At 55.1% G+C, this 14,097-nt stretch overlaps 1 protein-coding gene across 1 annotated transcript; it reads right to left on the bottom strand.

The window, feature by feature from the left end:
* Nucleotides 1–3,048: 3,048 nt before the first annotated feature.
* Nucleotides 3,049–13,206, bottom strand: LOC135423714 (opsin-5-like). Its single transcript, XM_064674231.1, has 5 exons — nt 9,755–13,206; nt 7,975–8,137; nt 7,290–7,417; nt 5,412–5,740; nt 3,049–4,608 (listed from the first exon to the last, which is right to left on the bottom strand). The coding sequence occupies exons 1-5, from the start codon at nt 9,840–9,842 to the stop codon at nt 4,054–4,056; spliced, it is 1,263 nt and encodes a 420-aa protein (XP_064530301.1). The 5' UTR covers nt 9,843–13,206; the 3' UTR covers nt 3,049–4,053.
* Between the last annotated feature and the right edge of the window lie 891 nt (nt 13,207–14,097).

Here is a 14,097-nt window from a genome sequence, read left to right as displayed (position 1 = left end):
ACAAGCAGTAACTGCCCCATCTAACTTTGTTTCATCTGCAAATCAGTGCAAGAGTAAACTTGATTTTTTTAATGCTCTTTGCTACGGAACCCCCCAAAGCTGAACACAGGCATTGGTGACTGCAGGGCCCTGGGGTGCTGCTGGACTGTGAGCTCTGGCTGCTCCTCCCGGCCCAGCAGCTATGCCTGGAAGGGGCAGGGGAACCCAGAGCTCAGCTTCTTCCAGCTCACAGAAGTTATTCCACCTCGTCCAGGCCATCCCATTCTCCAAACCAACAGGTCTCACTCCACTGCTCCAGAGGCCAGCAAACCCACTCTGCTGTGTGGTCCCTGCCAGCTCTCAGGCCTGCTCTGTGCCTCAGTTTCCTCATAGCCCAGACGCCCTTTGCAGAGCCACCTAGCTTGATTTTGGGGGCTGCTAAAGCCACATCAGACTGGCCAGACCGACAGCAGTCAGGGAGGGGGCAGGGAGGAGGTGCCAGGCAGGGAGGGGGTGCCCCTGCCTACCCCACTCCATGTCCCTCATCAGGGGGACACCCAACCCCTTCCCTGTGCCAGCTGCCACACACACTGGGCCAGGGAGAGCTCCCGGGGCTCACACAGGCACGGTGTGTGTCCTCTGCAAACACCCCTCCTGTCCCACCCAAGTGGCCTGGCTGGGGGCACCCTGCCCCCCGAGACAGCTGTGGGACAATCACAGTGGGCATTGCCACAGGGTCTGGTTTATGTTCCACCTGCCCAGGTCTGAGCCTCCCCCATGCCCCGGGTGGGCCCCGGCCCCGCTGCTTGTGACTCACCCACCCAACGCGAGCGGACCCGCCGGCTCTCCTGCCTCCCTTCAATCCCGGTGAAGACATTTTTATCTCAACCACACCAAGAGATGCTCATTTATTTTAAACACTAAAGCATCTCTGGGCTGTTTCTAGAGCCCAATCCTAAAGCTGCCACGAACAACAGTCCTTACCTGCTCTTTAGGAGCTCAGCCTTTGGGAAGCCAGAGCAGAGCTCCAAGGTGTGCTGGTTAAACACCTTTCACCTTTTCCTCCGTGGCTGTGCAGCCCCACAGGTGAGGTCACCCACCCAAGAGGAGGTTTTCACCTGTGGGGCTGCATGTAAAGATCAGTGGCACAGGCTGAGGCTGCCCAGCCTTTGGGAAGAGTGGGTGACAGCACAGGGGCATGTGCACCATTGCCTTTGTCCAACAGCCAGGTTTGGGGGTACAGAAGGGTCTGGATGCAACGGGTCACTGGGCATTATTGAGGGCAGCTCTGGTTTTGTACTGATGGGATCTTCATCAGGGGCTATCATTTCAGATTTTAACAGGAGATGGATGAGCTTTGTGGGCCTTGCTGGAGCATGGAGCTGCTGGAGAGGCTGGTCCTCCTCCCAGCCCTGCCCCTGGATAACACCAAGATAACAGACAAGAGCCCCAGCTGGAGGGGTTTATACATTCAATTAACCACCACAGCCAGAAGGAATTAAATCATCTGAGGCAAAGAAGCTGGAGGAATGGGGGGGTGGAAGAAGTTATTTAAAAAGCAACTGCACTAAAACATCACTACATTTACACAATTAAAGTTAAGACTTCAGTTTCCCTCAAACTACACATTAACATCCATGGTTTAGAACCACTGGAAGACATTTCAGCTGCTATGTCAACCACTGATTTTCACATTCATTTTATAGTTTTGCTGGCTTTCCTTGACAATCACCTTATTCGCCATTTTTCCTTTCTAGGGCACACTGTTTCCCTACCACCTTGGAGTGTGTTGCTGTGCCCTCAGACCCCCAAGTGAGTGGGAAACACAGTGCCTGTAGCACAGCCCTCACACACCAAACCCCCTCTGCATCAGGACCAGGCTCTCACCGAGCAGCAACACAGCACTGCAGCCTCCAACCCCCTTCCCACTCAGCAGCACCAAATCCAAAGAAATTGGTTCTCACAACCAGGAACCCCCTCCCAAATCCTGCCCAACCCAGCAGCTGGTGCAGATCCTACCTCAGCCTCGAGGGTGAAACCTCCATCCTGCTCGCAGGCTCGCCCCCCACCAGCCACCCCAGGGGCTGCCCTGGCAGGGAGGGGCTTGTCTCTAGTCCTCAGGTAAGTAGTTGGTGGCAGCTGTCGGCCCCATTCCCAGCTGGTTAAACACCCACAGCCGTGCCGTGCCCCGGGGGTTGGGTCCAGCCTGGTAGGGAGGAGTACCCGGACCTGCTGTTCGTCCTGGCCACAACGCAGGGAGTTCATTAAACTGGCTGGGGTTTGCTGAATGGCTGCAGCGCCTCTGCCCTTTCGGGCAGCAGGAGTGTCCAGGAATGAAGATTAAAGCACTCCCATCATTAGTGCTCTCAGAGTTGGGCATTGCTCTCACATCGAGCTGAACATGCAGACACCGATCTGGGGGTTTCCGGGAGTAATAAAGGACCTGAGGGGATCCGAGGATTTTTTTTTTTTTCCCTGTCTCCTTTAGGTGATCTCTGAACGCCAGTATTTTTAACCAGTAGAGGTGGCTGGACCCGCCGTGTCCCTGAGCCCAGCACAGTCCCCGGCCTGGCTGGGTCAGTCCTTGGTCCCTGTCCATCCCGGGTGGCCATGCCCCGACAGCCCCCAGGAGGTGGCAGCAGCTCCTCGTGCTCGTTTCCTGCGGTGGGAAATCAGCCCTCGGTCCCTTTCTGGAGGCTCCTCTCGGTGGGCAGCAGCAGGCACAGCCGGGGATGGCCGACGGGCACAGCCAGTCCGGGTGCCCGGGCACACGGGGTGCAGCAGGTCCTGCTGCTGCCGGACACGCCGTCGCTGCGTCCCTCGGCAGGAGGAAGGCTCGGCTGACGGGCAGGGGGAGGTTTCTTTGCCCCATGTCCCCATGCCCTGTCCCTCTGATCACTCACATGTGGCCCCAAGCCCTCCCACGGTCCAGTCCGGGCCACTCTCTGTGGCTGCCACGGCAGCAATTCCCTCATCCCTGTTCCATCCTTGTTCCCATCCTTGTTCCCATCCCTGTTCCCATCCATCCCAGAGCGTGGCTGCCAACACAGAGCTGAACAGAGCCAAATGCCAGTTTTGCATGAGTGAATTTACTTTAGAAATGGACAACTTCTGGGACACGGTGACTGGTCAGCACGGACACCACGGGATCCCCTCATGTGACAGTGCCTGGGACGGGGCAGGGGAGCTGCTGGGGGGGCTCTTGTGGGGGTGGCTTTGCATCAGGCCCTTGACACAGCTTCTTGGTCCCTTTTGTCCCAACCCCTCCCCGTGGGTGTGCTGCCCACACTGACCTCCAAGGGCCGACTCAATCCTGCAGGATGCTGTTGCTCTGGCAGCTGCTGCCCTGTTGTTCCTGTGCCAGGGATACTCTGTGGCCACAGCCCCATCTCCAGGATGCTGCTCAGCCACAGATTTGTCAATCCCTGCCTGGAGACCACAACCTGGGACTGCCATTAGTCACTCCAGGATTACTGTAACTCCAGATCCTTGCTCTAAACACATGACAGTGGTGGGTTTCATTCAAATGGAGGGAGTGGGGTAGCACAGTGGGCACAGAGAGCAGTCCCTGAGAGCTATAGGGAGGTGCTTCATAATCCCAAGTGAGGTAGCTGTGTGACATGGTCCTGCTCCCCAGCAGGAGAGGACATGGTTGTGGGGGTTGTAGGAGCCAACACTGAAGGTAGATGCCCCTCAGGGCCTCTTGGCCCCTAGCCTGCCCTGCCAGGCACAGTTTTTAAGACAACCAAGTTCCTACTTGGTCATCAGAGCACCAGGATGAAAAATAAAGACCAAGGGCCCAGAGAGCAAACGACAGGAGAGACTACCCTGGGCTGCACCCTGAGCAGATCTCAGGCACTCAGGGTCTGGTTTCGTCCTTGTTTTCTCAAGTGCAAAGACCAGGCTCAGAGTTGCAAGAGCCAAACCAGAGTGGGAGGCAAGGCTGGTCTTACATTTTCACATCACTTCACCTACAGAACATCTGGGGACCCGCTGGGTACGTGGGTGAGAGGAATGTTGTGTTTGGGTTTGTCCTGCAGCGTGCTGGCAGGACAGAGCTGGGCACAGCCAGGCTCAGAGCAGGTCTTTCACCAGGGCCGATGGCAGGGCTTCCCCTGCCACATTCACAGCACCCAGGCCCGACCTCTTCCGTGTGACCAGCACCATCACCTGCACTGTCCTCTTCAGCCCCGGCTGGCAAGCGGCTCCATCAGCCAGGATGGCCAGGGGACCGTGCAGGGGGGAGCTGCTGGGCGCCTGGGGGGGGTTGTAGCACTTGGGGTAGTTGCTGAAACACTCAAAAGCGTCGTTGCAGTTTCTGCAAGCCCCGGCGTGGTCACTGACACCCGGGGACGGGAAGGGCTGGAGTGCCGCGCTCGGGCAGCCGCAGCAGAGCAGCGTGCGGAGGGCCTGGAGGAGCACCCTGTCCTTGGAGAGGAACTTGTGGAAGTTGGGCTTGAAGAGCAGGTACACCAGCGGGTTGTAGAGTGTCGAGGACTTGGCAAAGACGGCCGACAGCACGAAGGCCAGCGCTGGCACCTGGCTGGTGTCCCCGAGCAGTGCCCACAGGGCAACCACGGCATAGGGGGTCCAGGCAGCCAGAAACCCCAGGCACACGGCAACGCTCAGCTGGAAGAGAAGGAAATGGAGATGGTGGTGCCAGGAGCCTCCTGTGGCACACACGGGACACTGACACCCCTTCCAAAACTCAGCCATGTGCAGCTGGACCCCAAACAGTGCTCACATCCCCAGGGAAAGGACCTCTGCACCTGTCACCCTGGAGCACTGTGATGTCAGACATCAGGGCAGCAACCCAGCACACCCCATGCATAAACCCGCTCTCACTTCAGGCAACTCACACCCTGTCCCACCTGGGAAACTTGGGAATTGCCTCAGCCTTCCACAGGAGATGGGTACAAAGGACCCAGACACCTTGCTGGGACCAGGTCAGCATCGGACCCCAACAGCCTTTGGAAGCATTGAAAATCCCTCCAGCAATCTGTGTGCTGGCATGTGGGTTGACTGGGACGCCTGGAAATGGGCTGTGCTCAGCCCCCCTCCCCTGATCGGACATGGCTTGCCAGTCTTGCCAGGCTTGCAAGCTGTTTTCTTTCATGCTGTGTTTTTTTAAAAAGGGTATTCACTTTTTTTTTTTGACATATCCTTGGTAAATTATAGTATTAGCTTGTAGTCTGGGGAACAATGACTCATGCAAGCTCCTTTCTGATCTTTTCCAATGTAATTTAAAATGAAAACTCCTCCACCTGATGGCTTTAAATGAGAAATATGTTATTACCCACACTGACACAAACACCTGGAGAATTTATCGGGAACAGCAGACACGCGGCAGGAGGGGCCCTGCTGCATTCACCTGCCCACGGGGTGGGGGGCTGGGGCACCCCGAGGCCCTGCAGCCCCCCGATCCCCCCTACCTTGAGGAGCAGGCTGTGCAGGCTGCGGGCTCTGCGCTGGGGGGACGTGTGCTGCTGGACGGCTCTCCGGGACACCCACACCGTCCACAGGATCAGCGAGTAGGAGGCGAGGATGAGGAGGCAGGGGAGGAGGTAGCAGAAGATGAAGAGGGCGAGGATGTAGAGCGTGGCCTCCCTGCTCGAGGTTTCCCAGGTGATGCAGCAGGCTGTCCCGTAGGGCTCGGGGCCGTAGCTGCCCCACTCGGCCAAGGGGGCCGCGGCAAAGGTCAGGGCGTAGACCCACACGCACAGCAGCAGCACCGCGGCGTGGCTCGGGGAGAACCTGTTCCCTGCGGCAGAGGGACTGGGGTGAGGGTGGCTTCTCATGGTGAAGAGAGGGGACTGCAACCCCGGGCCACCCACACCTGCAGGTGCTGGCACAAGGAGCCGAGACAGATGTCAGGGTTGGCCCCAGCCCAGCAGCGAGCGGCAGGATCGGCCACAGCCCCTTCGGCCTCCGGGGGAATTGCTGGGAAGGGGCTGCATGTGACACGTGGGGACACACTGCACCCACAGCCCACGGGCAGCCAGCAGGGTGGCTGGGCAGCTGCCCCTGCCTGGGACATGGGGCAAGGGCAGGGCTAGACTGAAACTCTAGCAGAGGTGGGTTTTTTTAACTTTTGGTCCCCCCATCTCCCCCATCAAATCTCAAACTCTCTGATCTTCTAAAACTCACTATAAAGTGCTAAATCTTCAACCATACATAGAAGTAACATTTTTATTTGAAACTAAGCAACTAAAAGCACATTTTGATTATGCATTTCCTCATGGAAGGTGGGCTGGGCTGTAGATAAGCCCCCTGTGTCAGACTGCCCAGCACAGGCCAATGGAGAGCAGAAGCTGCTCAGGGAAAAGCCACTAGCACCTGGGCCACCTTTCAATAGCCAGCTTTCATCTTTATCTTTCCTCCCACCTTTTTAGTCACCTCCTGAGCTGCTGTGCTGGCACATAACCAAGGTGACTCTGCTCCAGCATCACCCTTGAGGCACTGAAAGCTGCTGGGGACAAAGCATGCTGGTGGCTGGCAGTGGCCACTGGCTCAGGGCAGAATGGCAGTGAGTTGGGAGAGAGGGGAGAGGATGGACCCTGGGTGCTGGGCTGCAAATCAAACTATTACATCAGATTTCCCATTTTATTTCTATTTTTGGTCTTTCATGTAAAGTGTATTCTGAAGATGCATGCTAGAAGGAGGATTAGCAGCTGAGCTGAGGAAATTAAGAACTCCAAATTGGAGGAGGAGCTGTGTAGGGAATGAGTAGGGAACACCCCTGGGCCCCCTTGCTTCCTCAGGTGCTCTCTGCAGTGCAAACATTCACCTTAGCTCTGTGGAGGACATCCAGGTGGAAACAGGGCTACAGACAGGAGCTACAACACTGCAAACCCAGCCCTCCTGTATTAATTATTTCACTGAATTATATAGACTTGGCTTATGGCTCTCTCACCAGGGACTGGGGAAAGCAGCTCTTGTTGCTCTGCCAGAGTTTGTGGCTTCCCAGATGTAGACTCTGCTCTGGTCTAAGCTCAAGTCTGTGAACGATTGTTCAAAAATCTGCAACCTGCTCTAGTACAGCTGTGTGGATGTGGCACCTGGAGGCATGGGTTAGTGATGCACTTGGCAGGGCTGGACTAACAGCTGGACTCTGTGATCTTAAAGACTTTTTCCAATCTAAACTTGTTTCTGTGATTCTAAGACTCAGTGCACTGACTGGGAATGGGTTGCCTCCGGGCAAAACCTTTCCAGAAGAGGTGGATCTGACTCACTGCAAAAAAAAAAGAAAGGGGGCTCTGTTGACAGAGAGGGGTGTAGGTATGGATCAGGTAACGCATCCCAGCACTTACCATATGCTGGGTAACAGACCTTGAGGCAGCAAACCGTGCTGAGCACCGTCAGGCTGGCGAGGCTGCACAGCCCGAACAGGACCCCGCAGAAGGCATAGAGGGTGCAAACCGCCCGGTCAAACAGCCACCTGCGAGGAGAGCTGCAAGTGAACCCATCCCTCCCCCTGCCCAGGGCAGCTGGATGACAGCCCTGCCACAGGAGTCATCTCCATGGTCCCTGCTCCGCAGGAAGGCTGGGAATTTCCCAGCTGCTGGTCCCACACCAGGAGCAAAGCTGGGCACATGTGGGGTGGCTCCAATGGGCTGCACAGGTACCAGCACCTGACCGAGAAAACATGGGCATGATCTCGCTGCTAATTTGTTCTCTGAGCACCCCAGTGACAAGGACAGATGGAGCCACAGGTGCAAGAGCTGCCCTGCCCCATGCTGGCACACACCACTGCAGTGCTTGTGCCACATGGTGCCAGCTCAGGGATCCACCACCCCCCCTTTTACAGCAGGTCTGTGTGAGGAACCAGAGGGACAGGGAGCAGCAAAGCACCCGCGGTGGGGTGGATGTCTGGGAGCTTACACAGTGCCCCAGTGCCACCAGGCTGAGGCCTGGGCCTCCCTGCACCCCCTGTAAGGGATCTCCCCACTTCCAGACGAGGTTTGCAAACTGCCCCCTGCCACTTCCATGAGGTACCTGTGTGCAAAGAAGGAGGAGGTGGCCAAGGGGAAGAGCGTCACCGTCATGCTCAGGTCACTGATGGCCAGGTTGACGATGAAGAACTCGGCAGGTTTCAGCAAGGACCTCTTCTGATAGGCCACCAGCAGCAGCAGTGAGTTCCCAGAGAAGGACATGATGCCTGTGGAGAAGGCAGAGGAACAGTGCTGTGTGTAACAGAGCCAGGAAGGGAACAAGGAGCATCTTGAGATGTTTGGAAGCAAATACCAGAGAAGTTTTATGGAGCCTGGAAAGGGCTCCAGGCTTCCCTCTCTGGACCCTAGGCTGAACAGGGGAGCCCATGGGACCCACAGAGCTCTGTGAGCACATCTGGAGCTGCTTTACATTGGATCTGATCCCTTCCCCTTCCTGAGATCCTACAGAGGCGTTTGGTAGGAGGGCAGTGATGGGATGAGAGTGCAGTGGGTTCCGGGTGCAGGATCTGGCCAAAGTCACTTCTTCCAGCTGGAAAGAGCAAGGGGGACACTTCCTTCCAGCTAGATAAATAACAGGGGCTTTGTGTAATTGTCCTCTGATGTGAGGCCAAGGAGCTGGGCCCCTTCCCCTTCGTAATTTCTTCCTGGCAATGTCACTCCTGTGACTCTGTGCTGTCCAATATCATGGTAACAAAACAAACAAGAAGAAAGGGACTATGAAGATCAAGGAAAATCCAGACTAAACAAAAGAAGGCTCTCTGTTTGCTATTAGTGTATTTAAATCAACAGTGGTGATTAAAGTTTTATAACAAGGGCTTTCTCTTTTTATTATGTAATTGTGCTTTCATGGAAAAGAGGTTTCCGTGTCCTCAGAAGGGGAATCTTTGCTGCTCTTTAGGCAGGTTGGGCAGGATAAGAGTTTCTCCCTAATGGATTAGGCTGTAAATTAAATCCCATGGTAAGAACCAGCTTCCAAAGCTGCTGAATGGCCAACAATAAAGTTCCCCTCAGGAACAGGATTCTCACATGGGACCTGGCCAAATACAAAGCTTTGGAGGCTTTGGAGTTGCTGGAGGGCAGAATGCTGAGATGTTTGCCCTTCTTCCCAGCCTCACAAGGCATTTTTCCCACAGAGTGAGTCTCACATCTGTGGTAAGCACATTTTATCAGCTGTAGATACCTACAGGACTGCTGTCAGTCCAGTGGTGTGAACCCTTTGGGTTCCCCGTCCTCACAGACATAAAAACCTCTTCTAGCATTTGGGAGACAACTCGCTCAGGGCTCATAAGACTTGGGAGGCTTTTCTTTGCCCATCATTCACTTCTGGCCCACACCAACCAGGTCTGGGCCACCTCAGAGCGAGGCCCAGCCCCTCGGTTTTGCCTGCTGGCTTTTCAGTGCCACTAACTCCAAATCACAGAACCTTCACCAGCAGCTTCTGCTGAGAGCAAGGGCCAGCTCGAGGTCCAAATCCCCTTCAACAAACATGAAGCTGGTGATGCCAACAGAGTCCCTGCCCATCTCACATTGGGTGGCTGCGATAGGAGTTACAGCACATTCCTCAAAAGTTATTCTTCAACTTTCCAAATATTTGAAACCATAGCAGACACTTGCAGTTCCCCTGAGAGAGGAATGCAGCCACCAAGCTTTGGCCAGATCATCATTTTGAGTAATGTGGGAAGGGTCAGCTTAATTATTCTGCTAACAAATGGACACTTCTGGAAGCATCAGCAGATGAAAAGGCCTGGACATCTCTGGAAGGCAGACAGGCAGCACCTGGGCTGCCTGCAGCAGGGACACAGGGATAACAGGCCTTTCCTTACCAAAGACTAAATAGAGTGTGCCAAAAATCAGGTCTTCTCTCTCCGATAAGGTGGAGGTGAACACCGAGATGTTGGACACATTTCCCATCTGCAAAGCAAGATACACATACAAGTGAGAGTGAATTCTGGCAAATGAAGACGTGCCCAGCTCCCTTGGTTTCTGGGAGGACAGCTCTTGGTCAGCTGTGTGGAACCCCAGCCCCAGCTAACCCTGCCTGTGGCACCAACCCTGTGGAAAGGGAAGGAGGGAGGAGGTTTTGCTACTTACTCATCAGCTTCTAAGTTTCTCTTCAAAATTCTTTGAGAAAGTGACTCTTTCCCCTCAACAACAAACAGATAAAAATGGTGCAGAGCTCCCACAGGCACATTTTGGATGTGTGCACTGAGATACCAGCCTGTGCCTTTGGGATAAACACACACACATTTGGGCAGCTATAGCTCTGTCTGGGGGACTGAGCCACTTGTTGCTCTCCCCATCTCTGTTGCAAGACTGCAAGGAAGGGATCTGCAGGTCCTGGTGATGAGAGCCCTGCAATGGTGCAAGTTGGGTGAGACCCAACTGAGGGGTCAGAGGTTTGCAGAGATGTCCCAGACACCGGGGAGGCCCCCGAAGAGCCACTCACCCTGGGAGCAAGGGTGGTGCAGAGGAGACTGAGTCCAGCAGGAGAGGAGGAGGTGGAGGGGCTGGAGGTTGCACACCCCAAGTATGATGGAGGCAGGAGGACATAGTCCCAGTGGTGAAAGGGGGCTCCTGGGTTCACCTCTTCCACAGAGCATCCTGGATGTTCATGCTTCACAGCCCAGCAGAAATAACCTCCTTTCCTCTCCTATGCTGTTCAGAGGGCAGAGATTTTCCACATGCAGGGACAGGTGATTTATACCTCCCTGTACAGACCAAGTGACTCTGGCCATGAGGACAACGTCCTTCATTAACCTAATCGGAAACAACCTTCATTTAGGGCTGGGCAAATCACTCCTGAAATTCTCATAATGCACAGTTCTTCCCTAGGCCATATTTCATCTTCCTCAAGAGTCCTTAGAAGCAGATGAGCTGAACACAGCACATGCACACGATCTCTCTGAGAGGCTTTAGCAAAGCATCCATCATAAATACAGAGCCAGGGAGAAAGGAGGGACTGTGGTCACACAGCTGCACTGGGGACGAGACAGGGCAAGGCCCACCACAAACAGTCTGGAAGGAATTGTTCCTGCTCCTCAGCATGCAGGCACACACGCAAAAAGGAAGAGAACTGGCCAAGCTTGTAGGTCTTTATTTCCTTCAGATCCCTGGCAGGTCTCCATCCTGCAATACGTCAGGGGAGCTGCAAGTGTCCTGTGAGATCAAGCTGGCAAAAAGGGACAATAATCTGAAGGAGAGGAACTTCTATTTCTGACATTACTTGGGATAGGCCTTATTTTTATGATTGTGCTTGAGCTACTTGTAAAGCACACATCACTCCCTGTAAGACAGAACTGATAAAAATGCACCTCTTGCACTGATCGATGTGCTGATGTCACTGACACACAGACAATAAATTAGTTTTATAGAAACATGGAGAGCTATCACTTTTGTGCCCGAAAGTAAATCATAAACTGGATCCTGTAAACTTGCCTGTGCAGCAGACAGGCAAGTGAAGCTGGGATCAGTACAGAAATTAGTGAAAAATCTCAGACTTTCCCCTGCTGCTTTCACTGAGGGCTTGTAAAATCTTCCTCCCCCCCCCCCCCCAACAAATTAGGAGGTGGTGCACTTGTCTGAGCTCCTTTGTAGGGGGGAGTGCTGGGACCTCTTCTCACCTGGCCCCAGGAGGTGCTTACATGGTCTTCTTCCTTGTGGAAGCAAGACAGTGAGTAGTCTGCTTCCCTGGCAATTCACAAACCTGTTCTGGTTCTTCTTGTCTGCTGAAAACCTGACCAAAGGTCCCCCTCCCACCAAGGTTCTCCCTCAGGTGAGCATGTGATGGGGGAAGCTTGCACAGGCCTCCCTCTCTGCTGTCAACTTTAGTGGATGGAGTGACAAGCTGCAGAAATATCAGTGCAGGTATTAAACACATTCACAATAATTTCTGACAGAAACAGCAACAGGAGTTTTCTTCCAACTCAGGAACATTTCAAACGTGTGACTGTGCTCAATGAAGACTAGATCTGTGGCTCCTCAGGGAGGGATTCAGCCGAGACTGTCTCCTCAGGGTAGCCAGCCAGCACAGCACAGCCCTTCAACATCAAACTGCTCAGCCACGTAGTCTCTAGGCATACAGAGCTGCTGCTGAATTTGATTTAAGCTCCATTGCTCAGACTGTTCTGAGAAGAGACAGACTGTGAAAGCTGCTTTCCCCTCAATTTAATCAGACTTCAAAATGAGATGAAGTTTTCCAAGTAGCTGCTGCCACAGGTACATTACCAGGAAACCCTTGTATTCTGCATCCCAGCCCTTATTCTTGTGTTCACAGGAAGAATCAAACCTAAACCTTGACTTACATCCCATGTCTATGTCTGGCACCTGGGAGGGCACTGGCATGGCTGGACTGTCCTGGCCACTCTACATGAAAGATCATAGATTTTATTTCATGTGATTGTCGAGTTTGCCCATTTCCCCTTCAGACTTGGACAGTTGCTTTTCTTCAGCCAACAAAGCCATGTCTGCCTTGGAGAGGAGGGGGAAATCTGATGAGCCTGGAAACTCCACTGACCTCCAGACTCCTTCAATAGAAAAGAGCAGGAATCGATTTCTGCAGTTCCCAGCACAGGGGAAGCTCAGACATTGCTGCCAGCCTAGCAAACAGTGCAGGGCTTAAAAAGTCACGGAAGAGCAAAAGAGCACAAACGAGAACTGCTCAGGATCTGAAGGACAGGCAGCCCTCAGACCCCTACCCAAAATCACGGAGTTCTCCTCTGCCAGGGTTGCCCATCCCCACCGACTACAGACAGTAAAATCTGCTTTTTGCTTCAGTTCCCTACCCGGGACTCTTGCAAGCTCCTTTGCGGGGGTGCAACCCCACTCACACCCCAAGCGTGCCTCTCACTCACACGCACCGTGCCCGTGGTGGCCCCGGCGGGGAGCAGCGCTCGCACCCCGGGCTGCCACTGCCGGTCCCTTGTCCCCGGGACACCCCCTGCCCACGCTGTGCTCCAGCACCCCCGGGAGTGTCCCCGCAGCCCCAGCTCATCCACGGCCCGCGGGGCCGGGCTCCCCGCCCTGCTGCAGCCGGGGACACCCGGGGCACCCGCGGGAACGAGTCCTCCCCACGCCCGGGGGTGCTCGGGGCACCGTGTCCCCCCGGGGCAGCGGCTTCCCCGCGGTCGGGCCCCCCTCACCTCTCCTGGAGGAGCCCCCGGCGCCGCCCGCTCCGCTCCCCGCCGACGGGAACTCACCGGGACGGCGCGGGATCCGCCACAGCGCTCAGCACCGCCGGGACGGACAGCTCCGCGCTCCGACCCTCCCGCACCGCTCTCTGTCCCGCACCGCGCTCCGCCCGCACCTCGCTCTGTCCCTCCCGCACCGCGCTCCGCCCGCACCGCGCTTTGTCCCTCCCGCCCTGCCCGCGGTGCCGGGGAGACTGAGGGGCACCGTCCCCGCATCCGGGACGGCCCCCGCGCTGCAGCTCAGCCCGGGCACCCCCTTCCCCCGCACCCCCTCCCACCATCGCCCAGCCCAGCCCAGCCCGCTGTCCCCGCACTCACCGGCCTCGGAGCCGCGACTTTCCCAGCAAGAGAAACTGAGGTACGAGGAGCGTAGTTTAAAGCAGCACTCCACGGCCTCAGCACCTCCAAGCTCGCTTTTCCCTCCCCGTGGCTGCCCCCTCTCCTCCCCCCGAGGGAGGCAGGCCGGTAACTCACTCACCTGTCCTTGCAGACCTGCCTGGACACGAGCCCACGGTGCCCTGTGTGGTGCTCCAAGAACATGCTCGGAGTGACAGGGGGCACAAGGAGAGGGAGATCACTGCACTGAGCCTGTTGCCGTTGGAGCTGGATATTGCTTTCCACCCAAAGCATTTTACCTGTCTCTGCTTGGCAAAGCACAAGCCACAACCATCACTTAAACGAGCATTTTGTCAATTCTCTCCACACCAGGAGCTTTCCCCTGGTTGCCAGTTAGAAATGGGAATAGCATCAAAATCTTAATATTCATTTTTAGAGCTCCAAATACTGTCAGTTTGGATTCAGGTGCTTAAACTTACTTCAGAAAGGAACCCCAGACCTGGAGAAATGCACAGCAACAGCCTTATGTCCTCTGTGAGCTTTGGAAAGAGGCTCCCTGAGAATCATTTATGGACTCACCAGCTATGTAAATAGATACATACTGAGATTATTATAAACTGAAAGTTAGTTGTTGTTTGTGTTCC

Source organism: Pseudopipra pipra, chromosome 17 (assembly GCF_036250125.1).
Source record: "Pseudopipra pipra isolate bDixPip1 chromosome 17, bDixPip1.hap1, whole genome shotgun sequence".
NCBI classification, from domain to species: Eukaryota; Metazoa; Chordata; class Aves; order Passeriformes; family Pipridae; genus Pseudopipra; species Pseudopipra pipra.
The sequence above is the reverse complement of the archived record's forward strand: the minus strand, read 5'-3'. Positions and strand labels throughout refer to the sequence as shown.

What these genes read in the sequence shown, in the direction of transcription:
- LOC135423714 (XM_064674231.1), bottom strand. Translation starts at nt 9,842, where the DNA reads ATGGGAAATGTGTCCAACATCTCGGTGTTCACCTCCACCTTATCGGAG. An exon ending in CACACTCTATTTAGTCTTTG is followed by an intron (nt 8,138 to 9,754) that starts GTAAGGAAAGGC and finishes CCTTCTCCACAG; the next exon opens with GCATCATGTCCTTCTCTGGG. An exon ending in TCCTCCTTCTTTGCACACAG is followed by an intron (nt 7,418 to 7,974) that starts GTACCTCATGGA and finishes CTCTCCTCGCAG; the next exon opens with GTGGCTGTTTGACCGGGCGG.